Source organism: Nakaseomyces glabratus, chromosome I (genome assembly GCF_010111755.1).
Source record: "Nakaseomyces glabratus chromosome I, complete sequence".
NCBI lineage: Eukaryota > Fungi > Ascomycota > Saccharomycetes > Saccharomycetales > Saccharomycetaceae > Nakaseomyces > Nakaseomyces glabratus.
This window is the reverse complement of record NC_088959.1, coordinates 695,339-721,448: the sequence shown is the minus strand read 5'-3', so window position 1 is coordinate 721,448 and position 26,110 is coordinate 695,339. Positions and strand designations below refer to the sequence as shown.

General features: G+C 41.9%; 11 protein-coding genes and 2 non-coding genes across 13 annotated transcripts; 8 read left to right on the top strand and 5 right to left on the bottom strand.

Moving 5' to 3' along the window:
- Positions 1–321: 321 nt before the first annotated feature.
- On the top strand, positions 322–1,014 carry TPT1 (tRNA 2'-phosphotransferase; the record flags this gene model as incomplete). Its single annotated transcript, XM_447573.1, has 1 exon — positions 322–1,014. One exon carries the CDS (start codon positions 322–324, stop codon positions 1,012–1,014), a length of 693 nt encoding a protein of 230 aa, XP_447573.1.
- A 394-nt stretch (positions 1,015–1,408) lies between these two features.
- On the bottom strand, positions 1,409–3,121 carry GVI51_I07271 (sugar porter family MFS transporter; the record flags this gene model as incomplete). Its single annotated transcript, XM_447572.1, has 1 exon — positions 1,409–3,121. The coding sequence occupies one exon, from the start codon at positions 3,119–3,121 to the stop codon at positions 1,409–1,411; it is 1,713 nt and encodes a 570-aa protein (XP_447572.1).
- A 983-nt stretch (positions 3,122–4,104) lies between these two features.
- Positions 4,105–4,944, top strand: NDJ1 (Ndj1p; the record flags this gene model as incomplete). The annotated part of the gene is made up of 1 exon (XM_447571.1): positions 4,105–4,944. The coding sequence occupies one exon, from the start codon at positions 4,105–4,107 to the stop codon at positions 4,942–4,944; it is 840 nt and encodes a 279-aa protein (XP_447571.1).
- Positions 4,945–5,055: 111 nt separating this feature from the next.
- tT(AGU)8 lies at positions 5,056–5,128 on the bottom strand. Its single transcript has one exon. It is a non-coding gene; the product is annotated as a tRNA-Thr (tRNA).
- A 329-nt stretch (positions 5,129–5,457) lies between these two features.
- GVI51_I07205 (uncharacterized protein) lies at positions 5,458–6,477 on the bottom strand (the record flags this gene model as incomplete). Its single annotated transcript, XM_447570.1, has 1 exon — positions 5,458–6,477. The coding sequence occupies one exon, from the start codon at positions 6,475–6,477 to the stop codon at positions 5,458–5,460; it is 1,020 nt and encodes a 339-aa protein (XP_447570.1).
- A 921-nt stretch (positions 6,478–7,398) lies between these two features.
- On the top strand, positions 7,399–7,788 carry INO4 (Ino4p; the record flags this gene model as incomplete). Its single annotated transcript, XM_447569.1, has 1 exon — positions 7,399–7,788. One exon carries the CDS (start codon positions 7,399–7,401, stop codon positions 7,786–7,788), a length of 390 nt encoding a protein of 129 aa, XP_447569.1.
- A 523-nt stretch (positions 7,789–8,311) lies between these two features.
- tD(GUC)6 lies at positions 8,312–8,383 on the top strand. Its single transcript has one exon. It is a non-coding gene; the product is annotated as a tRNA-Asp (tRNA).
- Positions 8,384–8,507: 124 nt separating this feature from the next.
- Positions 8,508–9,161, bottom strand: GVI51_I07139 (putative haloacid dehalogenase-like hydrolase; the record flags this gene model as incomplete). Its single annotated transcript, XM_447568.1, has 1 exon — positions 8,508–9,161. One exon carries the CDS (start codon positions 9,159–9,161, stop codon positions 8,508–8,510), a length of 654 nt encoding a protein of 217 aa, XP_447568.1.
- Positions 9,162–10,854: 1,693 nt separating this feature from the next.
- GVI51_I07117 (uncharacterized protein) lies at positions 10,855–16,440 on the top strand (the record flags this gene model as incomplete). Its single annotated transcript, XM_447567.3, has 1 exon — positions 10,855–16,440. One exon carries the CDS (start codon positions 10,855–10,857, stop codon positions 16,438–16,440), a length of 5,586 nt encoding a protein of 1,861 aa, XP_447567.3.
- Positions 16,441–17,112: 672 nt separating this feature from the next.
- VPS17 (retromer subunit VPS17) lies at positions 17,113–18,720 on the top strand (the record flags this gene model as incomplete). Its single annotated transcript, XM_447566.1, has 1 exon — positions 17,113–18,720. The coding sequence occupies one exon, from the start codon at positions 17,113–17,115 to the stop codon at positions 18,718–18,720; it is 1,608 nt and encodes a 535-aa protein (XP_447566.1).
- Positions 18,721–19,993: 1,273 nt separating this feature from the next.
- On the top strand, positions 19,994–21,130 carry BAG7 (GTPase-activating protein BAG7; the record flags this gene model as incomplete). The annotated part of the gene is made up of 1 exon (XM_447565.1): positions 19,994–21,130. One exon carries the CDS (start codon positions 19,994–19,996, stop codon positions 21,128–21,130), a length of 1,137 nt encoding a protein of 378 aa, XP_447565.1.
- A 923-nt stretch (positions 21,131–22,053) lies between these two features.
- Positions 22,054–23,160, top strand: IDH2 (isocitrate dehydrogenase (NAD(+)) IDH2; the record flags this gene model as incomplete). Its single annotated transcript, XM_447564.1, has 1 exon — positions 22,054–23,160. The coding sequence occupies one exon, from the start codon at positions 22,054–22,056 to the stop codon at positions 23,158–23,160; it is 1,107 nt and encodes a 368-aa protein (XP_447564.1).
- Positions 23,161–23,519: 359 nt separating this feature from the next.
- Positions 23,520–25,331, bottom strand: RUP1 (Rup1p; the record flags this gene model as incomplete). Its single annotated transcript, XM_447563.1, has 1 exon — positions 23,520–25,331. One exon carries the CDS (start codon positions 25,329–25,331, stop codon positions 23,520–23,522), a length of 1,812 nt encoding a protein of 603 aa, XP_447563.1.
- Between the last annotated feature and the right edge of the window lie 779 nt (positions 25,332–26,110).

Here is a 26,110-nt window from a genome sequence, read left to right as displayed (position 1 = left end):
TTATTTGTTTTTATTTCACTTCACGCCATCCTTTGCTTTACATAAGAACATGAGAAAGCAAGGAATCTCTTTTATAAATGTTAACGATTACGGATTATATATTAGACACGATAATAGACATTATTTACTTAGTTATTCTTATTGTGTTACAATAGTTGGATTATTTAAGCAGCTCAATTTTGTAACTCATCACAAGAGATGAGTTTATTGCGATTTCTGTCAAGAAAATTGGTAAAAGTGTTGGCACAGCAAGTATGTTATTAGAGATTCAGTGGTCAACTATCTAAAATTGGACACACAGCCTCTATCAAATCGCTAAGAATGAGTTCCAAAAGAGATATACAGATATCAAAGGCTTTGTCATACTTGCTTAGACATGGTGCAGTGAAGGAAAATCTTCCATTTGATGTCAATGGGTACATTGAAGTTGAGAGAGTACTCAATCATCAGAGGCTAAAGTCGCACAAATGTACTCTAGAGGACTTACATAGGGTAGTGGATACGAACGATAAGAAGAGGTTTAACATCAAGCTAAGTGATGACGGTCAAACAGAGCTTATCTGTGCAGTACAAGGACACTCTATTGATCGCATTAAGCCGGATGAAGAAGTATTAGAAGTTATTGATACTGCTGAGAAGTTACCTAAAAATATAATACATGGTACATCTGTGCGTAATGCGATTCAGATATTGAAGTCGGGGTCTATCAAGCGAATGAATAGAAATCATATACATTTGTCTATTGGCATAACCGAAAAGGACAAAGAGGTTATAAGTGGGATGCGAAAATCTAGTAGAGTGCATATCTATATTCTAAGTGAACCTAAAATCCTTGAGCATTTAAAGCTGTATAGGTCAATGAATTCTGTTATATTAACTCCCGATGACATTAATAAATCCTTATTTTTACTGGTAAAAATTAGAGCTGCATCTGGATCAGATGAAAGCAAAGATGAAAGAGAGTTGATAAATCTGCTTGATGAAAATGGTATCAAACATGAATACTTTAACTAATGAGAATAACCTTACACTTTTGTGATATATGATATCACTATTCAAGTTCATGTTATGTCTATTAAATAATTTGTTTAATTAAAAAAAGCAATAGTAGTATTAGAATATCAATTATTAGTGTTGGCCAAGTACAGTCAATGATGTGGCCATGCAAAATGATGCAAAGCTCAAACTATAAATTAAGCAAACTTATTTCAACGAGAATGGGTAAATCAAATGTGTCACTACATGGTAAGTGTTGCTGAATTTCCTAGGAATATTTATAAAAAGTGTTGTTTAACATGAATTAATTAATGTATGAAATCCGATAATTGTAAAAGTGTATGATGCAAGGAGAAAAAGAAGAGTGATGTTGTACATAGAGAAAAAAATTAAGTTATTAATTGGAGAATTTTCACTCTTCAATGATTTCTTCTGTTGGTTGATGTTTTGCTTTCTTTAGAACAGCAATTTGCCTCTTACGCTTCTTTGCCAGTTCCTTAGATGCTTGCACATTGAAACCATCTTGCAAAATAGTTTGAACTTCTTCCAATTCCAAACCTGAAAGTTCTGGGTAGCAGAAATAACAGAAGAAGAAAGAAACCACACATAAGCCTGCAAAGAAACCGAATGTACCTGTAGGAGTGATGTTTTGTAACATAGTCAAGAAAGTTGAAGCAATAACTAAGGAACCGGCCCAGTTAGTAGCAGTAGCAAAAGCAGTACCGACACCTCTAACGTTTTGTGGGAACAGTTCAGATTGTTGCCATGGCACGGTACCAATACCTAGAGCGTAGAATGCAGCAAACATGATAATGAACACAATGATTACAATACCCCATGAGGAGAAACCTGAGTGTTCAACGATGGCGGTGTTACCGACAAACTTGATTCCAATGAAGTGGAACGCAATAGCGGACATAACATGAGCCACGGTCATACCTGGGATACCTATAATCAGAATGTTTCTTCTACCGATTTTATCTATGCAGAAGAAAGCCACCAGTGTAAAGATGAAATTTGTACCAGAAACGATAATGGAAACTGCAGAGGAATTCTTGAAACCAACGGATTCAAAAATAGTACCGGAGAAATAGACCAAGGAGTTCCAACCAGTGAATTGTTGGATACCTTGTAAACCACATGCGATGATCAGAGCTCTAAAGTTAGCTGGTTTGGTATGCAACTCTTTCACAGCGTTCCAAGTTCTTTCTACATGATTCTTACCTGGAATAGATTGGTTCAAAGCTAATAGTTCTTCAATCTTTCTGTCTATTAGTTCGTCAGAGACACCGTTGTAACTTCTCTTCAGCACGCTCTTGGCCTTCTCATAGTCACCTTTCATAACGTAGTATCTAGGCGTGTCTGGTAGGAAGATAAAGAACACGAACTGTAGCACGGTTGGAATCAAGGAGAGACCGACCAGAATTCTCCAACCGTTGTGGACGTGATTCAAACCAGCACCACAACCGTATGCGATCAACTGGCCACCTGTCAGCCACAGTGAGTTGATCACAGTCAGTCTACCTCTGATCATTTTTGGTGCAATCTCACTAATGTACAATGGTGCGATCAAGGAACCGATACCGACACCGAAACCCATAATGAATCTGCCCGCAGTCATCTGCCAGAACTTGTGTGCGGTGACTTGAAGAATAGCACCGATCAAAAACATAATGTTCGAGAACATAAGACATGGTTTTCTGCCGAATATGTCTACGGAGAACCCTGCCACTAAAGCAAAGATCAAAGCACCCAAGGAGGTGGCAGCGGTGGTGATTTCCTTCTCACCGTACGTCAGCTCTTTGTTGTCCAGGTCAGTCCCTATGGAAATCAACGCCGAGGATATGTAACCGGTGTCGTAACCGAACAAGAAACCGGACAAGGAAGCGACAAAAGTCAGCATAATAATGAAGTGTGACACACCCTGGTTAAAATTTATCATAACAGACACATCGTCCTCGTCGTTAACAGGCTTTATCACCACGCGATTGGACCCTTCAAACTCCTTATTGTCGTCATAGCTCTCAGACTTGTTCTCAGACGATATTTCCTTGGCATGCTGGTTCACATGCCTTATCTCTATAGCACTATCCATGGAGCTCAACTCCACCTTCTCACCAGCCATCTGTTATAAGTTGTCCTCTTTGCTATGGTGTAGTCAGTAGATAGTAAAAGCAGAAGCTCGTTTTTTATATAGAAAATTTTTTGTAATTTTTTCAACTTTTTTTCTTTGTCTTTTTGGTTTCGCTTCGAGAATTGATTTCACTTGAAATTCAATCAGTTCTTATATATTTGGATAATCTTCACATGTGCAAAATATTATACCAAATCCATCGCATTCGCCAAACAAAGCACAAATCACAATCACAGTAAGTCACAGTTCTAGTTGCAGTTACAGTTGCAGTTACAACTACAACTACCACTCATTGAACAACGCGGGATAACGCGATGTCAAACATGAAAGTCACGCTATCGTTATCAGCGACTATTCGATACAATTGAAGCTCCCCCCCCGTCCTGCCTCTGGCTCGGCTCAGAAACAGCAGCACCTCCGTTGTCTCTCTCCTTGTTGTGTGCAGCGATATTGAATTTTCACATGCAAAATGTCAAGCCCTCCTGCTCCTGCTACTGCTACTGCTACAGCTACTGCTACTGCCACTGCTCTTCCCCCCCCCCCCCCCGCAAGAACTGCTTCTCTTGTTCCCGCACTTCAAATTTTCACATGTCCATCCCGCTTCTCTGCTCTCTGCGACAAACCTCTTGTTGACAAAGGGGGAAAACTCAACAATTTTCACCCCCTGCGGCTTACTCATTGTGTTTCTTTCGGCGTTTATCAGCTGGCTTCCGGTGTACTGTTATCTTGTGCTTGGTATCTTCGTGTGTCGCGAGTGTACTCAAAATGGCAGGGAGTTAATATTATATCCGGTTCGTTAACATGTATGTATCATGTGTGGATGACGTTTCCTATGATGTATTAACTCTCTCCATTTCTATCGGCGGCTATCTGTCGGCGGCTATCTCTCATACTTGCACGTATAATTCGGGGGGGGCATACTCTCTGGGCATGGCAGGAACGTCTTGCAAGTGCTCTGGTGTGAGAAGCGTCAAATGAGTCAGCTAGCTAAATTGGATAACGTAGCTGTTGTGCGCCACGTTCTCAACTATGCAGTGCTGCGCATCGATGTCGGTAGTACCATGGGGTGGGGTCTGTACAGGGACTGCTGGGCGGGTGAGACTAGCGGGTATGTGTCGTACTTCCTTAGGGACGACGACGAGGATGTGACGCTGGTAGGCGCAACTGATCTGGCGGGTGGGTATGATTTCAACGTCGTGCCGCTTGTGCTCTGCGGTGTGAAAGGAGTTGATGAAAAAATAGAGAAGTTCGTCCAGTTTTTCACAGCGGTTGCCGCCAAGTACAAAGCAATGTACAGCGCGGTGTATGGGAACTGGCTCAAGCTGCTGGAGAGCTATTGCTACTTTAGCAGCTCGCTGGTGTGGCACAACTGGTCAAAGTGGTGCCAGAGTAATGGATCTTCAAAACTGGACAAGGATACGAGCACATACCTGTACGACAAATTGATTGCCAACTATCTTATACTGGGTGAATCGAACCAGTACAGCATTGATCAGTTCACTACAGTTTTGAAAAATAGGATGTTGAGGATCTACAACAGCACAAGAAAACGCACTTTTGGTAAAAAAAAAATAGAGAACTATAACCCTTATTTGAATTACGGTATTTGGTTCGACTTGTCTAATGGTATTGTTTTGTTCATTAATTGTGAATTGGCAGCCACAATTGAGCTAAATGAAATGAAATTGCACTCCAGTTTCGGAGCCTGTATTGACGAGCTGCCCATCGATGACCTTGTTCGTAAATTACTGGTGTTCTGTAATATGAGTCTAGTCGAATGTTTGATGAGGGAAACGAGTGGGCCGTTCAGTTAAAAGTGTGTCATATAGTAATTTGTTAAGATCAAAGAAGAAAAAAAAGAAAAAGAAAACAGATGCCAACATCAACCATTATACGTTTATATGAAATGTAAACAAAAAAATAAATGCTTCCAACCAGATTTGAACTGATGATCTCCACATTACTAGTGTGGCGCCTTACCAACTTGGCCATAGAAGCTTAATAATTGTTGAAGGACAAAAATTATATTTGCCACCTTAAACGATAATACTTTCATCACGTGACAGCACTCTAAGCTAAAAAGTATATCCGAAGATATAGTATCCTTCCGTTGCCAAGTGATCATTCAGGTAACAATTATACAAATACATAGTGGGCTATATATAGTAGGCTAAGCCTTTTCGTAGGGCCATATTTTTGTTAGACATTTAATAAGCCTAATCGAAGTGCTTATACCACTAGATAATGTGAATATGCGAGTGTCTTTCTAGCTAAAATGCATTATTTTATCGTTATATTTAGTTCCAATACAGGAGTCACTTAATTATTCATCTATTAGGTTCTTCCATTCTTTGGTTTAACATCTTGAGAGCAAGTTCTCTTCTTCTATCACCAGCTTCAATATCGTCAATGGCTTGATCAATTCTCTTAGCACCTCTATTCTCAGCAACTTGGTTACCTTTATCAATTTCATCCGTCTCAAAAGGCTTTATTAGTCTCAATTTCTCACAGAATAAGTAGTACGAAAAGTTGAAAATTGGCCTTAAAGCAGGCTTGATAATATCTGGAAAAAAATAAATTAATTGGAATGTATCAGAAGCGTCTCCGACTATAATCTCATTTGTAGTATTCGAATTCCCAAGTGTTGGCAATCTTTGGTAAAATCTCAGGTATATCCAGGTAGTAAAAAATGTTAGCCATATTGAAATTAACTCGGCAAAATGATGGAACCATACAAGTTGGACCATTGTCATAAAGCAAATCACAAATATGGGCAAAAGCTTGAATCTGAAATTCTTACTTATGAAACTTGGATATTTGATGTTAATAATTGTTGTCTCTGGTAACAGTTGCCTGTAGATAATAGGAAATCCTACCAGTACAGTATAGTTACCATCAATAGGTAAATCGAGCCTTATTGATGTGAAAACCTGGGCTAGCACGTACGTGGCTGAAAGTACCACTAAGTTCGTGATTGAGCCTAATACTAAAATAAATATAACAATCTCTTTAGAAGACCCCCAGTTCTTTTCAATGAAAGAACCACCCAATACCAGGTTCAGCAAGTTAGTGATTATTTTCCACCACTTTATATCAATTAGATTAGACAGTATTATGGCAGTTGGGTATTGTACTACTTTATCTGGCACAAGCTCCAAAAACGGTACAATTACAGAATCAAATTCCTGGTCTTCATGTCTCACATAATAGATTCTTCGAAGAACAAATAAAAGTAGCGTTAAAAGCAAATATAATGATGTGATTATTTTTGTAGCCTTTGGCAAACTCCGTGGACTCAGACTTGATTCTGGAATATCAACTTCGAAAAATTTATTGCTGTGTTTCATTTTAAAAGCCTATTGTCTTTTTCACACCAATATAACAAAGTATTGAAAGTGTTAATTATTCCCTCTGGAAAGTTCGTTATCGTTTCAGGCTTAAATACGCCGACCAATCTTTAGTTTTTTTTTATATTACTCCTCTTTACGCCTTAGTTACAACACAAAGCTAGCAATTATAAATAAGCACTCAAGGGTTATAATGTATTGAAATGCCAGATATTATTCCGGTTCTTCTTCACCATAAAAGTGAGCTTCTTGTGTAATTATGTTGAATGTTTAAAAGCCCCGAATCGATAGAAAGTTGCTGTTAAGTATGTTTGATTTAGCATGTTGGGCCATTGTTAATTACAAGGTTTTCTTTTTTTTTGTCACTTACGATCTTTAAGGGTGGAATTAATCGGGAGTTCTATGCAGCCTTTACACCTGTGAACTACAGTCAACTAAACATTAAAACTGTCATCCTAGAGACTCAAAAAATAAATAAATCACGTGATGCCCACACTCTTCATATTTTGCTGTTTTGCTGCTTTCCAGAAGGTTTCTAATTTGCTACTGGAAATTAACTGTCAAGAGTAAGTAGTTTTTAGCTACGCATCGTGAATGCTTTGGTAGCAGGTTTAACTGAGTACGGTCATTTTCATGGGCATTCCCGGCCAACTTGTCTATCCCCTTCCATTACCTAACTGAAACTGAAATTCTCAAATTTCATATCCCGAAAGTGATGAGTACATGTGAAGATTAAAATCCGCGATCAAGTCAAAACAGTGTACCTTATTAAAGGCTGATCTTTAACTCAAACCACAAAAACTATATTACTGTTCTTGTTGTCACTTTAAAGTTACTTCAAAAAGGAAGGCACAACTTCACTATTATAATCAAGCTTTACCATTTAACCCCATTTCAAAAGTCGGATAAGGCATTTAGAGAATGAAGGAGGAAAATATCAGCGGGACAGAAACTGACGCCTCTAATACACAAAGTGATACTAGCGGCAAACTGAAGAAGAGTACTAAGAGGGTGAGCAAGAAAGTAAAATCTAATAAACTTTCCGAACATGAAGTCAGAAAAAATCACGTTGTATCGGAACAGAAAAGAAGGGAGATAATAAGAATGATGTATGATGATCTAGTTCAAATTGTGCCTGATTTATCTCAAAAGGAAAATAGGTCTGAGCTGGCAATTTATATAAAGACAGCTAATTACCTTCGATGGCTCTATGAGAAAAATCAAGAACTTCGAATGCGCATCCAGGAAAAACATGGTGATGATAAAGAAATACCTCAAGAACTCATATGGAACTTAAAAGGAAATACCTAAGGAATATAATAATTACTATTTTGCCTGTAATTGAGAAATCCTATTGAGAAATTCTTAAGACGGACATAGCATAAAAAGATTAGAGAAATATCGTTACTATTTCCAATAACATGGTGCCAAAATAGAATAGAACCCACATATAAATCGGCTTGTGGAGAGTTTTGTGCAATTACCAACTGAATGGATACTTACCTAGGACAGTCATCATGATAGAAGTTGTTGGGCAATTCTAAATATACTCTGATAGATTGAATATTCTACCTAAGGACACAAGAGGCACCTGCACGTTAGTATACTACAAACAATTGGATAAGTTTTATCCACAATTATAACATGTATATTTCAACTGTAATTATTTTTTGGAAACTGTGTCCATTACTGCGAAATAACCTTGCTATATCTCCTATCTTTTATCTCTATCTATCATAGTAATGGCCAATTTATATAATATATGCCATATAACTATGTACGATATGAACTGACAAGTCCTCTGTTTTAACTTCTCTTTTCAACAAATCATTAATCCGCGATAGTTTAATGGTCAGAATGGGCGCTTGTCGCGTGCCAGATCGGGGTTCAATTCCCCGTCGCGGAGATTTATTTTTTCTTTTTGTCACTGTAAAATTTCAATAGCTGCTAGTACATTTATTCTACTTTGATTTCAAGACTGAATAAATGACAAACACTAGCCATTTTTTTTCTATTACTATTAATAATATCTAGTTATTTATCTCTTCTATGATTTCAATTAATTCGTTTAATTCACTTATTGTAACATCTATCAAACTTGATTGCTCTTCCACTAGCTTTGCATTTATCTTGTTTTTCAGTAGCACGGTAAGGCATCCAGCTAGTCTACCACTTTTCATATCGTCATAAGAATCGCCAACCATTATTATGTGTTGTGGGTTGGAGTCTATCTGTTTGGCGATGTGTAGCAATGGATCAGGGTACGGTTTAGTGGGCCTAAAATCCCTCATTATGATATGGTCAAACTTGGCATAGTCCTTTGGGATGAATTTATCTATAAAATAATGTACTGGTGTACCAACATTTCTGGTACATATATTTTTTGCAATACCTTGCTGTGTTAGATATTTCATAGTCTCAACAAGACCCGGTTGGGGAATCATCTCAAGCATAGCCTTCTCCTCCACTTTGGCCAAACCTTCCTCTGCTATCTTTTGCTGTACGGGATCATCCATCATCGAAATGAAGTCCAAGATATCCTGGGATGCATCTTTTAGACCAATGGCCTCTCTCATAGCTGGAAACATCCACGGCTGTGGAAGACATAGTGTACCATCCATGTCAAATATGACAGCTGCCACCTTCGGCAGTTTCGAAAACGTTCTCAATTTAGTTGTCACCATTATTGTAAAGAATCCTAGTTCGGTGGACTCTTGTTCTACTTCTCATACTGTAAAGAAAAAAAGGAAACCGCCCCACCTTTGACATATATATATATCATTCAAATAACGGATGAGTCAGATATTGCTTTATTTCACACACCCAACTACGAAGACCGTATTTTTATGTTTTGGTGCGAATTGCTGTAATGTCTTCAATCTCGAAATTCTGGGATTTCTCGAGCAATTCGGGTCACAGCGCACGTCATTTTTTTCTAATTGCCAAAATCTAAAATAGTTACCCGGAATATTGAATCTGGCAGTCCAAGCTCTATACCGCTTTCAAGGCCACGCTATCTTTGAGAACCTGTGAAATTAGCTCATGGATTATACGTTAGCAACCGAATACTTATTTTGCAGTCCTGAAACTCTTTAGTAACGATGCTTGTTATCGAAGAGTGAAGTAAGCAATAGCCATCTCACCGTATAGCTTCGTTTGTCTTTTTCTTTCTTTTTCTGTTCATGCTACTTACGAGATTACGGAACGAAATGCGATGCAAGATCTGAACAGATCTGGTTACAAGCTTAAGGTGCTACTAGATCTCTCTACGCCCCCACAAATATCGATGTAAGTTAAGTAACTAATTCTGCTCTGAATAATGGATGTCAAGATACTAGGGATTTCGCACGTTCGTTTGGTTGACTAACGATAGCTTTCGCTTATGTAACTTTAACGACTAGAAGTATTTTATCAATTGTGGGGTCCCATTTCTGTAAACAATGGCGACCAGAAATTAAGACAGCCTTCATCTTCGTCACCGTATATCTACACTTTACGTGAATTACACAAAAAACATTCCCAGCATTTTCGTTTGGTGTCTTCAATTAGTTTCTTTGCTATGAACCATTCTGCATTTGTGCATGATAAACGATTCTTTGTTAAAGTTGCTGTAATGTAAGAAAGCGGAGTTCATAAACGCCAAATTTATTCTTTCTTTTTTCCGGGATACTGTATTACAAAGCATATCCATTTGAATCGAAAACACCTCAAGTCATCTGCCTAGGAACAAAAGAGTGTCCCGCAGCGTGACACACCGCTTATAATACATCGTTCACCGGGTCCCTTTCAAACTGAGGTATAGCTACAATTTAGATCTTGAAATCCAGGCTACATTAGGGCTCATGTACAATAGAACACACAGAATCCTGCAGGTTTCAGTATAATAAAACGGATCTAATGCGATTATTGCCAGGTAATATTCATTTTCCGATTCTCCTTTAAACAAAGGCCAACCTCGAATTACAAATTGAGACAGGAAATTCTAATCAGGCAACTTGATATCATGCAATTTTATTTTTGCCAAAAGTTACTAACCTTTCTCATGACTATACGATAAACTAAGGGAAAAAAAAGAAAGACTAGAATAATTTATTCTAACCGATGCCTTTTAAATTTGACGCAAGCTTTGATTATCTTTTGTACTATATAACAACAATATTCTCGGTAAAATCATCTATGCTTGCTAGATCAAAATGAAATTGCATCAGATCACCACAAGAGTTAACATTGTGTTATCATATTAGAAGAAAATTTATTAATATATCCTGGGGACTGCATCTAAACTTAGAGATTGCTAGATATTTTTGGAATTGATATCAGTATCCATAAACTTGATAACAAAAAAATTCCCACTGAAGTTTTTCAAAATAGATCATAATGATTTGGTTGCTTACGCAAACCACAGCTGCAATAATAGCGCTCATACAGCTTGCGAGTTCAGCGACCATTGACAAAAATACATATCTTGACAATCTTCCCTCTGAAGATATTACTGTGAATTCCAATGCTTTCCTAGCACTTATACATGCCAACACATATACATTCAACGGCGGTATTAATAATAATGGTTATTTATTCATGGGTAACGTGAACTCTGGTCAATCAGGACTCAAGACTACATTGTCATCTGGTTCAGTCAGTAACCAAGGAACATTTGTTTTAGATAATAGAAACGAAACCAATGGTGCTAGTTTATCCTGGTCTGGTTCGTCTTTTACCAATACTGGAACTATGTATTTTTGGGGCGCAGGATCCCCACAGAATTCCTATGATTTTAACCCATCTGGAAACTTTGAAAATAAAGGTACTATGGTTTTCCATCAAGATTCGAAAAATACAGATAGCTACGCTAACTTTCAAGGTAGTAATGTGAATAACGATGGTACAATATGTTTAACAAATACTAAAAGTTTGCTGAAGAAATCAATTGTAGGTAATGGTTGTATTACTATTGGAGAAAACGCCATGATGGTTTTACAGTCAACAAGTTCTGGAACTATGGGTTCACAAACTCTTTATATGACATCCTCTTCATCTATTATTTTTGCGGAGAGTGACGCGAAGACGGACAATATTATTGTTCGCGGTTTTGGTAATGGTAATATACTTACTTTCAGGACTTCTGTTGACCCATTTCGTGGAAAATGGTCTTATGATGGGAACAGTGGTGTTCTGACTGTGAAATTATGGCCTTCTATTTCGCATGCCTTCCATATTGGCAAAGGCTATGATAAATCAAAGTTCAAACAAAAACAGATTACAAATAATGTCACTCCTACGTTGGTGAACAACGCTGTGTACTATGATGGTCCCGTACCTGACACAAGTAAACCAGATGTTTGTGCCATCTGTCCTAATAATCCGCCATGGATTCCAGTGATTAACGAGGAGACTAATAATGCCGCTTGGACTGGCACGTTCTTATCAACTAAAGATGTCCATTACAATTTTTATACCGATGGAAATCAGCTTAAAGAATCTATAATTTACGATGTAGTAACTCCAATCAGGACAGAATTAGCAACGTCATATGAGGCATGGACTGGCACAACAACTAACACTCGAACAACAATTTTAGAAACAACAAAAGGACCAGACGGTTTTGATACTATCAAAGAAACAATCATTATACAAACACCAATAGAGAAAAGAACGACAACGAAATTCGAAGGTTGGACTGGCAGTGTCACGAACACCCGTTCCACTGATTTCTCTACCTTCACTGGCAGCGACGGCAGCGAGACGATCGAGGCCATCTACTACGTCCAGACGCCGATCCACAACACAGCCACGACAGTGCTAGAGGCCTGGACTGGCAGCGTCACGAACACCCGTTCCACTGATTTCTCTACCTTCACTGGCAGCGACGGCAGCGAGACGATCGAGGCCATCTACTACGTCCAGACGCCGATCCACAACACAGCCACGACTGTGCTAGAGGCCTGGACTGGCAGCGTCACGAACACCCGTTCCACTGATTTCTCTACCTTCACTGGCAGCGACGGCAGCGAGACGATCGAGGCCATCTACTACGTCCAGACGCCGATCCACAACACAGCCACGACAGTGCTAGAGGCCTGGACTGGCAGCGTCACGAACACCCGTTCCACTGATTTCTCTACCTTCACTGGCAGCGACGGCAGCGAGACGATCGAGGCCATCTACTACGTCCAGACGCCGATCCACAACACAGCCACGACTGTGCTAGAGGCCTGGACTGGCAGCGTCACGAACACCCGTTCCACTGATTTCTCTACCTTCACTGGCAGCGACGGCAGCGAGACGATCGAGGCCATCTACTACGTCCAGACGCCGATCCACAACACAGCCACGACAGTGCTAGAGGCCTGGACTGGCAGCGTCACGAACACCCGTTCCACTGATTTCTCTACCTTCACTGGCAGCGACGGCAGCGAGACGATCGAGGCCATCTACTACGTCCAGACGCCGATCCACAACACAGCCACGACTGTGCTAGAGGCCTGGACTGGCAGCGTCACGAACACCCGTTCCACTGATTTCTCTACCTTCACTGGCAGCGACGGCAGCGAGACGATCGAGGCCATCTACTACGTCCAGACGCCGATCCACAACACAGCCACGACAGTGCTAGAGGCCTGGACTGGCAGCGTCACGAACACCCGTTCCACTGATTTCTCTACCTTCACTGGCAGCGACGGCAGCGAGACGATCGAGGCCATCTACTACGTCCAGACGCCGATCCACAACACAGCCACGACAGTGCTAGAGGCCTGGACTGGCAGCGTCACGAACACCCGTTCCACTGATTTCTCTACCTTCACTGGCAGCGACGGCAGCGAGACGATCGAGGCCATCTACTACGTCCAGACGCCGATCCACAACACAGCCACGACAGTGCTAGAGGCCTGGACTGGCAGCGTCACGAACACCCGTTCCACTGATTTCTCTACCTTCACTGGCAGCGACGGCAGCGAGACGATCGAGGCCATCTACTACGTCCAGACGCCGATCCACAACACAGCCACGACAGTGCTAGAGGCCTGGACTGGCAGCGTCACGAACACCCGTTCCACTGATTTCTCTACCTTCACTGGCAGCGACGGCAGCGAGACGATCGAGGCCATCTACTACGTCCAGACGCCGATCCACAACACAGCCACGACTGTGCTAGAGGCCTGGACTGGCAGCGTCACGAACACCCGTTCCACTGATTTCTCTACCTTCACTGGCAGCGACGGCAGCGAGACGATCGAGGCCATCTACTACGTCCAGACGCCGATCCACAACACAGCCACGACTGTGCTAGAGGCCTGGACTGGCAGCGTCACGAACACCCGTTCCACTGATTTCTCTACCTTCACTGGCAGCGACGGCAGCGAGACGATCGAGGCCATCTACTACGTCCAGACGCCGATCCACAACACAGCCACGACAGTGCTAGAGGCCTGGACTGGCAGCGTCACGAACACCCGTTCCACTGATTTCTCTACCTTCACTGGCAGCGACGGCAGCGAGACGATCGAGGCCATCTACTACGTCCAGACGCCGATCCACAACACAGCCACGACAGTGCTAGAGGCCTGGACTGGCAGCGTCACGAACACCCGTTCCACTGATTTCTCTACCTTCACTGGCAGCGACGGCAGCGAGACGATCGAGGCCATCTACTACGTCCAGACGCCGATCCACAACACAGCCACGACAGTGCTAGAGGCCTGGACTGGCAGCGTCACGAACACCCGTTCCACTGATTTCTCTACCTTCACTGGCAGCGACGGCAGCGAGACGATCGAGGCCATCTACTACGTCCAGACGCCGATCCACAACACAGCCACGACAGTGCTAGAGGCCTGGACTGGCAGCGTCACGAACACCCGTTCCACTGATTTCTCTACCTTCACTGGCAGCGACGGCAGCGAGACGATCGAGGCCATCTACTACGTCCAGACGCCGATCCACAACACAGCCACGACAGTGCTAGAGGCCTGGACTGGCAGCGTCACGAACACCCGTTCCACTGATTTCTCTACCTTCACTGGCAGCGACGGCAGCGAGACGATCGAGGCCATCTACTACGTCCAGACGCCGATCCACAACACAGCCACGACTGTGCTAGAGGCCTGGACTGGCAGCGTCACGAACACCCGTTCCACTGATTTCTCTACCTTCACTGGCAGCGACGGCAGCGAGACGATCGAGGCCATCTACTACGTCCAGACGCCGATCCACAACACAGCCACGACAGTGCTAGAGGCCTGGACTGGCAGCGTCACGAACACCCGTTCCACTGATTTCTCTACCTTCACTGGCAGCGACGGCAGCGAGACGATCGAGGCCATCTACTACGTCCAGACACCTATTTTTGTGTCTAGTTCAGACATTCATAGAAGTCCATCGCACTCTATCGACTCTTCTTCTACTGTACAAGCTAGTATTGTAAGTTCCGCTATGAGTTTGAATTCCACTAATTCTGATAAATATGACGACACTCTCCGTGAAACGACTATTTATTCAACATTCTACTCCATGTCAATGACAATAGAGGAAAAAATTGAATATTTTATTTCAACTGATGAAAATGGCAATAAGGTACAGGGAATACATACCGAAATGAGTGGCTACATGGTAGATTCTCAACCTGTCTATGCCTCATACAATAGCTCTAAATCAGAGTCTGTTACATCCTTATCTTCCACTCAAGTGCCAACCAGCAGTGTAATAGATTCAATAACATCAAGCTCTATTATTGAGAATTTCATTGAGTCCGCATCTACCTCGACTTATCAATCTGATGATTGGTCAGTCACACAGATTGTATCATACTACATTGTAACAAATTCCAACGGTACACTACAGCAAGGAATCAATACCGTGTATTTTAGAGAAAGAGTTGATAGCTTACCAATATTTTTAAACTCATCGGTTAGTCTCACCTCAGGTACCTTAACTTCTTCGATTGATGTTCCTTCCGATCCTAACATTATTAGCGAAAGTACCGGTACCACGATACCCGAGAAAGAAACTACTCTATTCTCAAGCAATTATAATCCGGAGAGTCATGTCGATAAAAGCTCCAGCAAAATCTTCACTAGATATCAAAACTCAAGCTCCTCAAATATACAATCATCAGAACGAAAATTATCGACAGGTGAAGATACTCAAATATACTCTAGAAAAACTGTAACAGAAACTGATTATAGCTTGATTGCCAGTACGACTACTACGTGCCCACTCTCTAATACAGGATCGAGTATGCAATCCAAGATTTACTCTTCCTCTCATATAGAGAAACAAAGCTTGGCAGATACAACTTCATCGATAACCAGTAAGAAAAAGGAAGAAATCATTACAAAAACTTCTACCAAACAATGGAGCTCTCCATCTGCATTGAAACCATCGAATGTTTTGGAAGATATTTCAATATTGCCACAAGTCCAAAAATCATCAATAACTTCAACAAAATCTAAAACAGTAGTTGTTTCAAGACCAAGTCAGAGCATAGATAATGAAGCTAGGTCCTCAAAATCTGATAGCACGAAAATATCTATATCAACCAAATCGCTAACTATGGACAATAAATCGAACAATGCGCAACTTGATGTAACAACTTCTAAGACATCCTTATCAAGCCATACTGTTCTAAAATTGACTCCATCCGATGTTTATAATGATAGTGATAGTAAAACGAGCTCAGCAACGAAAATTGCATCATCATTTGTAACACCACCAACAATTAGTCATATTGAGAGCACATTGATAACAAAGACACCAAATAGAATCGATTCCGTGGCCAGTTCATCGACGCAAACCACTAAGCAAATCCTTCAACAAATAAACATCACAAAAGAAACCTCTTCTATTGTGTCAATGTCGCAGTCCGTTTATTTACAGACTGCAAATAGTGCAGGATCAAGATTGACAAAAACTGCAACCTTCGTCAAATTCATCTTGGGAATAACAGTGCTCATTACCATACTTTGATTCGAAGACCACTTAGCAATTTGACGGTTAAAAATATTTAAATAACAGTCGTATGACTCCCATTTATCCGAGAAATGGCAGTCCCTTAAAATGTGTTTTTTCCACGAATTTGTACAATACTACATGCATATATATTTGTACCAACTTTATAGAATTTAATGCCATAACTAATGCTAATTACTCAAACAGTATTCTCAGAGCTAAATAAATAAAGCAATGAACATTGCCCACCGTTATATAAACCCATTATTATGAGAAATCTCTGATAGCATCAATAACGATGCTAATAAAATCCGGGCCGAAATGTCTGAAAAATCAGGGTATCAGTTCCGACAGCATTCAATCCCAACCAGCCGAGCCAACAAGGGCAAATAGGGTCGTTGATCAGGTAGTTCTTGTTATGCAAAATTTACTAGAAACCTGGGAAACCCTTTAGAGTAATAGCAAACTTTGGCGGTTGTATATATTACAGCATAAGACTATCAATAATTGGGACAGCAACATAACTATTTTCCATTGAAACAAAGAACAAGTTCCGCTTATCCCAGAGTAGCATATTGAACTGGACACCGAGGGAAAACATCGCAAAATCATATACCAAGTTATTTTTTTTTATTAGACGTTGATAGATCGACGAAGATTTTACACTAGAGTACCAATAAAAATAAAGAAATGGCATCTGCTGTCCCTTATGATCCTGAAGATGAGGTGGATGACATCTTACATAACAATCCCTTCGAAGAGCCTTCTAATACCAATAATCATGTGGATGATATATACACCAATGATTCACACACTACTATTGAAACAACAAAACCAGATAATGCTATTAATGATGATGAAGCGACTCAACCCAAGCAAATGGAATCTGAAGAAACCAAGAAGAAGAACGCTGAGAAACAGCAAGAAATATTGAAGAAGCTGATACCTGAAAGATTTGAACAAAAGGATAAGTATAATGTGGTTATTAAAGTGATTGGTCTCGAGAGAGTTGGTTCTCTCAGCAACAAAAAGGAAAATCCCACAATAATATTTGAAGTCAATACAAATTTACCAACATTTAGAAAAAAAAATCATAAAAATGTGAGGAAAAGCCTTGACGAGTTTAGGAATTTGTTCAAGTACCTGAATGCAACACTCTCTGAATCATTCATCCCTTCCTTACCTGCGCCTTTTACAAATTATGGGATTAATACAAAGGAGGACTATAAGAAGACCGTGAATAACTTCCAAGTATGGTTTTTCAGACTATGTGCAAACCCACTAATAATACGCAATGAAGAGCTCGCTTTCTTTATTGAAAGTGACTTTGACACTTATTATCCAGTGAACCAGTATAAATCACCAGTATCTGGTCTTAAGAGGAAGACAATGAAACAATTTGCACCACCTTATGACGAGTACACTGAATTAGCTGAGTTCAGGCCGCTTGTGAAGTCCATTTACAGTATATGTGACTCAATTCAAGAGAGGCTCCTCAAGGCCAGTCGTGCTCGCAAACTCATGGTCCAGGATGAGAATCTCTTTGGTAAGTGCTTTGAACAGATCGATGACAAAAATGTGTTGTACAAGAAGTACGGCCGGGTGATGACAGCTGTAGGGGACATTGATAGTATTATCGCTAGTATGGACATGGCGACATTCTATGATGGTCTCACATGGATTGTGAGAGATACGTATGTAGTCAAGGAGGCTCTAACAAACAGACACTTCTTAATGCGGGAGTTATTAAATGCTCAAGCTAATACCAAGAACAGACAAGAGCAAGTTCGCAAGACCCGGACGAAAAGAGACAGCAACCCAATAAAAGTTGAAGAGACCACCCGAAACATGAAATTGGCACATCAGTATGAGGCAGATGTCAGCCAGAAACTTAACAGAGTGACCCAGAACATGCTTATTGAGAGGAATGAGTGGCTCAGTTGGTATGACAAATGGCTCAAGAGTTGCATTAGGAGTTATGTGCTGAAAAGAATTGAATATGAGCGGAAGAAATTAGCACTGTTGGAGAGAGTAAGGATAGATGTCAGAAAGGCTGATCCTCGCGGTGGTCTTTCCAGGCTCGGAAGAGAAAACGTAAGCGACAGGACGGAGGTGTCACAAAGTCTAGAAGGTGACAGCTGGGCTGGCGAAAGAAGGATACGTAACGACAACGACTTGAAGAAATTACTAAACACAGAGTTTGATGAAACCCTCGAGCGCGCTGAACAGAAAACCAACGGGGAAACCACCCTCGACGCCCGCAACGCTGCATCACTCCTAGGTGTCACAACGTTCTAGAACTCATTTACATAGGAAAGGTTATTACAGGGTTTATTTGATATATTGTATATACAGATAGCGCTATCTAGTAATATCTACGCAGGATTTACGGTTTCTGCAGGGGGATTCCGCGCTACTCTCGTATTCCACACATCGTGTATACTTCTGTTTAGCAGCTCATGCAGTGGAAAGCACGTAGCAATTTTTTTTTAAGAACCATTTTTTTTTTTAGGGGCGCATTCAAGAAGCATACGATCCTTTTCCCTACAAGCTTCCCGTCCGTTCGATACGTAAATCGCGCAGCAGGCCCCCCTCCCCGGAAGTTGATCCACCCTCGAACCCGGACAGCCTGGGGTTTGCTGGCTAGTGTGTTCCGCGGGATTAGCTCTTTCCGCTGCCCGCCCATAATATTGGCGGAGGAGTCTGCCCCAGACAGTTCCGGTTATTCACTATTCCCAAAAGGGTAACTGAGCTTGTATTTACCGCCCCCCCCCCTGCAATTGTTGCTCTGTCTCAGAAGCCCCAGGAAACCCTTACGTGTTCATCTCTTTACCCCTTTCGGGACATCATCTCCCCAATTAGGGAACATTTAGGTTTTAAGTTTAATTATCTGCGCTGGGATGCACAGAGATGGGCGTAGACTGCCTGTTTCCAAGGGCGTAGATTATTGCAAGGGTTCCCCAGCGAGAAAATTAGCGCATCCAGACAAATACACGCACAACCCGTTTCGTCCCGTTTTCGTCCCGAGCCTCCCTTTCACAGAATTCCAGTTTATTCCTTAATTTGAAGAACTGTGCTGGCTCTGCGGAGCCCACTGTGCAGATGGGGGGGGTGATGGGAGAGTAAGAAGATCCAGAAAATATGCTGATTCACCCCTTCCATTTGGAAGGGGTGTGGCCTACCCCATCTGCAGTATAACCACGCAGGACATCTAAGCAATGAACTGGGGAATATAAAGAGCATAGAAGCATAGAAGCATAGAAGCATAGAAGCATAGAAGCATAGAAGCATAGAAGCATCTACCCTTAAAAAGGATTCATAATATGTTCCCTCAGAGAACTCGCAGAAAGCCCCCTCCAATATGCTGTGAATGCTTGATTACGCAAATCACTCGACAATGGAGGCACATAGCAATAAAACCCAAATGAGGGCTTTTTTCCCAAAAGAGTGCACAAGCCACCCTATTTGGGACGTTTGTAATCGCATTATTTAAGTAAAGTGGTTCTGTGAGAAAGAAAAGGATGCTCTGGGGGACTAGACAGAAGCAACTCAAGGAATAAGCTATAGGAAAATGTTTTGGAACAAGAAGACGCCGGTGCTGGACCACTACCAGTTCAAAGGCAGTGTGTTTGGCGTGAGTCTGGACGAGTCGCTGAACACTGCGAACTCGCAGGTGAAGTTCGTGGACGACTCGGAGAAGACAGGGAGGATACCCGTGATAGTTGCCAAGTGCGGGCACTACTTGAAAAACAACGCGCTGGAGACGCCTGGGATATTTCGGGTGGCTGGGAACAGCAAGCGGATACGAGAGCTGCAGAATGTATTCTCGGAGGGTCCTGATTATGGCAGGAGCTTCAACGAGTGGGACCAGTACAGTGTGCACGACGTAGCTTCTTTGCTCAAGCGGTACCTGACCAACATGAAGAACAACGAGGCGCTGATACCGAGTGACACCACTGATGTGTTCGAGAGAGTACTTTTGCAGCACCCGGACGTGGTACAGTACCTCAAAGGAAGTTACTCGAGTGTAGTGGACCTGCAGAGTAATAACAGCAGCACTGAGAGCGCTGTGGTCAGTGCCACCGCTGACACCGCTGACACCGCTGACACCGCTGACACCCCTAACACGGCTGGCAGTGTAAACAGGATTAACGAACCAATAGACAGTATCAACAGCATAGCCATACAGTATAAAGATATAGTAGTGACGCGACTGGAGCAGGACCGCAAGTACATGTTCATGTACCTGCTTGATCTGCTGGGCATGTTCGCAGCGCACTCAGGCGTCAATTTAATGACGCCGTGCAACCTTGCGGCGATATTCCAACCTGCCATACTGGGCCAGGAGCGGATAGTAGACAGCACTAAAGCGGACAGACTGGTTGTGGAGTTTATGATACAGTACAGCGACAAGCTACTAGAGCTGTTACACCTGGACAACGAAGTGTCGCGTGCCGTGGACCCCATCTCTCCGCTGTCGCAGTCTCCACTACGGATGCACAACATGCACCACACATACTACTACCGGGGCTCAATGACCCCACCTAGACACACTACAGGGAGTGCGGGCACTTGTGCGACTAGCGACATGACGCCAGCACGGGAAGTACCGCGCGGTGCGATCGGCGACGTGCTGGACACGGCCGATCGCACGGGCAGACGGTCCTCATTGCCGTGGCTGTACAAGCTAAGACACAAACAGCTCTAAGTTTGTAACTGGGATATAGGATATATTTTGTTATATTAGTATTTAAGATATCACAAACCTAAAAATGCAGCACCGTGAGCGGAAATTACTAGCGTTAGCGATATGCTAAGTTATAACAGTACAATACAGACGACCCTATCACATGATGTGCTTCTTGTCTACTTTCTCTCCAGAACACTAAAAACGAATCACATGACCATCACGTTCAAAGTGCATAGCAACTGAGGAAACGGAGAAGGCAAACGCCGAGTTCGCGGATTCGGCGTATCACACTGTCGCGGGTCTGGGAAGCAGAGCCAGAAAGGGCACAGAGAGGACCGCGAGGCAACCGCGCAGCCGAAGGGGATTTGTTTCGTAAAAAACCGAGAACTCGGACGTACAACGAGACTCACACGGGCAAACCGGTCTGCACTGAAAGACCGCAGCAGGATCCAAGGAGAGAAGAAAAAAGTGTCAATTTCGGGAAAATCAGCTTTTCTAGGTGATGAGCTCAGAAGGAACCGCACAAGATCTGAGTCAAGTGTAGATTCTGATGCAGAAGAGCCAATGAACGTGCGACATTTGGTGTGCGGCTATTTGTCTGTGGGGATTGTGGGAAGAGAGAGATTCGTGGTTCTAGCCGAGATGTCGGTGTTTGTGCGTATTTGTCTGTGGAGATTGGGATGGGGGGAAGGGCTAGCTGTATAACTGAGTGGATCCCCCTGGGCGGTGGGCGGTGTGACAAACCGTAGGAGGATGGGAGGAGGGGGGAGAAGGACTTGCCGGAGCCAGTAGGGATGGAAAAAAAAAAAGTATAAAAGGGCATCGAGGAATTCGAGGTTTTTTTTCTTAGGATTGGCGTGTAGAGGATACTAGGCCTGGACTAAGAAGCAAGGGAGTGTTAAATTTTTTACAAGGGTATCGTTAGTATAGAGGAAAGGAAAATGCTAGGAATCAGATCATTTAGATTGAATGCCAGAAGATTTTTGGCAACAGCTCAGCCAAGTATAGGGCGTTTCACCGGGAAGCCCAATCCATCTACTGGTAAGTTTACAGTTTCCTTTATTGAGGGTGATGGTATTGGTCCTGAGATTTCCAGTTCTGTGAAGCGTATTTTCCAAGCTGCGGATGTTCCAGTTGAGTGGGAGACCTGTGATGTGACTCCTATCTTCGTGAATGGATTGACCACAATTCCAGACCCAGCTGTGCAATCTATAAACAAGAACCTAGTGGCATTGAAGGGTCCTCTGGCCACTCCTATCGGTAAAGGTCACAGATCCTTGAACTTGACCTTGAGAAAGACTTTCAACCTGTTCGCCAATGTGCGTCCAGCCAAGTCCATCGAAGGTTTCAAGACTACATACGAAAATGTCGATCTGGTACTTATCAGAGAGAACACCGAAGGTGAATACTCCGGTATCGAGCACTTGGTCTCTCCAGGTGTGGTTCAGTCCATCAAGCTGATTACTAGAGACGCCTCCGAGAGAGTCATTAGATATGCATACGAGTACGCCAGAGCCATTGGCAGACCAAGATTGATAGTAGTCCACAAGTCCACTATCCAAAGACTAGCAGACGGTCTATTCGTCAACGTGGCCAAAGAACTAGCAGCAGAGTACCCAGACATCCAACTAGAGACAGAACTAATCGACAACACATGTCTAAACGTTGTCTCCAACCCATCTTCCTACACTGACGCAGTCTCCGTATGTCCAAACTTGTACGGTGACATCTTGTCAGACTTGAACTCCGGTCTAAGTGCCGGTTCCTTGGGTTTGACCCCATCCGCTAACATCGGTCACAAGGTCTCCATTTTCGAAGCTGTTCACGGTTCAGCTCCAGATATTGCAGGTCAAAACAAGGCTAACCCAACAGCTCTTCTTCTATCCTCCGTCATGATGTTGAACCACATGGGCATGACTGAACACGCAGACAGGATCGAAAAGGCCGTCCTAGGTACGATCGCCGGTGGCTCTGAATACAGAACCGGTGACTTGGGTGGTTCTGCTTCTACCACTTCCTTCACAGACGCTATCATCAAGAAGTTGTAAATATTATCACTACAGCCATCTCACAACAATATTAGAAAAGCACAGTAGATTTTCTCATACATAAATTAGCAATGCAAATAACTTTTCCTAAAATGCGATTTTAATTAATATCATACGTCCCTTAGCTGAAGTAAAACGTTTATAAATTACTCATTGAGGAAACCAATTAACTACACTATCAACGCGATTAAATGACCTGGCGTTACCCAAATCCATATATCATAACTAGCCAGTTACTAATAGACACTCTTCATTAACTATCATATTAAATATATATTAGTAAACAACATCCTTTTGACAAGAGACATTAGCTATGTATCCAATTCTATTGATAGAAGATAGCTCTTTTGATACATTTTTCATATTCTTATATCACCTTCTCCCCTAGCATTTTCAAAATTTTGTAAATATATCTGATCTTGCTTGAAAAAGTCCAATAACGTCTTGTTCTGGCTCAAGAGTTCTTGCATTTCGGTATCGTCTGCCATGTATGAATCCTTACTATATACAAACATTAATGGCGTGCTGTTGGGTACTGTTGTAGAGTTCTTGACATGCTGTATAACCTCGCCAGGCCCATCACATTTGCCGACGCTGATTTTATCCTCTGCCGTATTAAAGGGATTGAACCTAACTTCATACCATTCGTCCTTCCTATTCCTTACGAAATAGAAGAAAGGTGACACAACTGCCAGGTTTAGGAAATAAGGCTCATCTATTAATCCCAATTTTGTGGCTGTTTCCACTATTTTCAACTCTGGATTTTGGATATTCCATTCAGTGTGCATCTTTTCAGATATTTGTTTATAAGAGTTCATCTTTTCGGTCTTCTTCGCTGTCAGTTCATCCTTTAATTTATGCAACTCTTCAGCAATCCCGGAATCGTCCTTGTCCTTCGTCAAATAATCTAATGAACTGTTGATAAACGAAAGGATATCTTTACCTTGGTATGATTTTAAATTGCCAATGTCCTTCAATATTTGCTTCAGTTCTTTACGGCCGTCTTTTCTTTTTGAAAGCACATGGCTAATCAGTTGATCCTTACATTTCTTGGTATATAACTGAGGGTAGAACTTCAACGGCACTTCGACACCATTTGTTACTGGTGCGTTTTCGTCTATGTTCTCAGCTTCGTTAAATATAATTGTCATCACTGGCGCCAATTCTTTCAAAGAGTTCTCCGAAACTTCATCTTCATCTTCACCTATATCATGGTCATCGTCAGGATATAACAGCACATTGAACATCTTATATAAATTAGATTCATATTCTTCAGGTAGAAAGTGAAATAGCGACAATAGGGATTCCTTTGAACTACTTGCCTCTTCACCGCCTTGAATTGCACTTGATATGAACAAATTCTTCTCCGTGTATGACAAATTAGCTATTGTTTTGATGAAAGATGGTAATATCTGATACAAGTGAAAATAATTAGGGTTTGTCAACATGGGCTCGTTGGACTGAATTACACTTTGCAAATCAACATCAAACATCTTTGAAGTAACGAACGCCCTGGCAGAGTGGTCATTGGAGTTTTGAACAGCAATCAATTTGTGTAATTGGTCTCTTAGAACTAGTAGTGGCTCATCCTCTGGTTCCCTATCAATGTCATTAAACCAATCTGGACTAAATAACAGCGGCATATCATCATGGTCAGCTTTCACGAAATAGTGTGGTAAGTGAATAGATATGAATAATGCGAAGAGTGCACAGTAGTAGATATGGTTTGGCACTGCAGGCGCTGGTATCACCACTGTAGGGTAGTCCATTGTGTTTTTAAACTGTTGTGGTATGAGATCATCAATTGACGTGTATTGAGACTGCTCCAAGGACGAACTCGAGTCGGAGTCCGAGTTTGTATCAGAGTCCGACCGAAATGTGTTATCAGGCAGGTTTTCTTGCACCAATTGTTGTTCGCTGTATGACTGTGATTGTGGTGGGTTATTCTCCTGAATCTTAAACGCTGAATCATCAAAAATACCCTGTGTCCCAACGGGCACAGAACCCATTTGCTGCCCTGCCATGGCGTCATTGTCGATCTCATTCGGTGTATTGAATATATAATTCAGCGCAGCTTCCACATCGCCATTACACTCCCGCAACGCTTGCTCTGCTACATCCCGGGCAATACCCATCTCCAGAAGGGATTGCACATTTCCTTCAAAATCCATGATCAATCAAAACCTTATCCTACCTGTTATTCAACTGGCAGCCTGTAAAATTGAAACAATAGCAAACAAGTATGACGCTATAGTTTCACCAATTGTGATTTATCTAGTATTGGCTCCTACAAGGTGTCAATAATGACCTCAACAGGTGAACACTCATAAGGACTATTATATGAGAAGTCTCTCCAGCATTATTGTACAGAAAGTTAGGGAAACAGAAATAGTGTTGCACGTATAGAAGTTGTGATCATACGTACATATGTATATCAAGCCCTAGGGTTTTTCCATATTCACCAATACTTGAACCAACCCTAATTATGTCGAGAAGATACAAATTAAAGTGAACCCTAATGGCAGGTAACTTTGTTTATTTTAACGTTGGAGCTAGTCTGCCACATTTCAAAGCTTATACTATCACATGAGAGGGAATTACAAATAGTCAAAACTAATCCTGGCGAACAATTAGTTTTAAAGTTACAGTAATGATAATTATACTCCCGTGGGTACTACAAGTAATGTTTAGTGTTGTATCAATCACACGGTATTTCAGCTTTACAAACAACTTTACTGGTACCTGGGAGTGGGGCAAAGTGTTTCAGAAAGTTCAAACAAAGTACATAAGTACATAAAAAAACCCGTCTGTATTGGAAAAGCTCACAATAAAGCGTACTTATACCGTAGAGTATTGCTTTTTTTTTTTTATACTGGTCAACTGCTTTAGCATAGGAGATATGTCTCTTTTATTATTAATAATTTAATAATAGCTCGATGCTGTCTCTCTC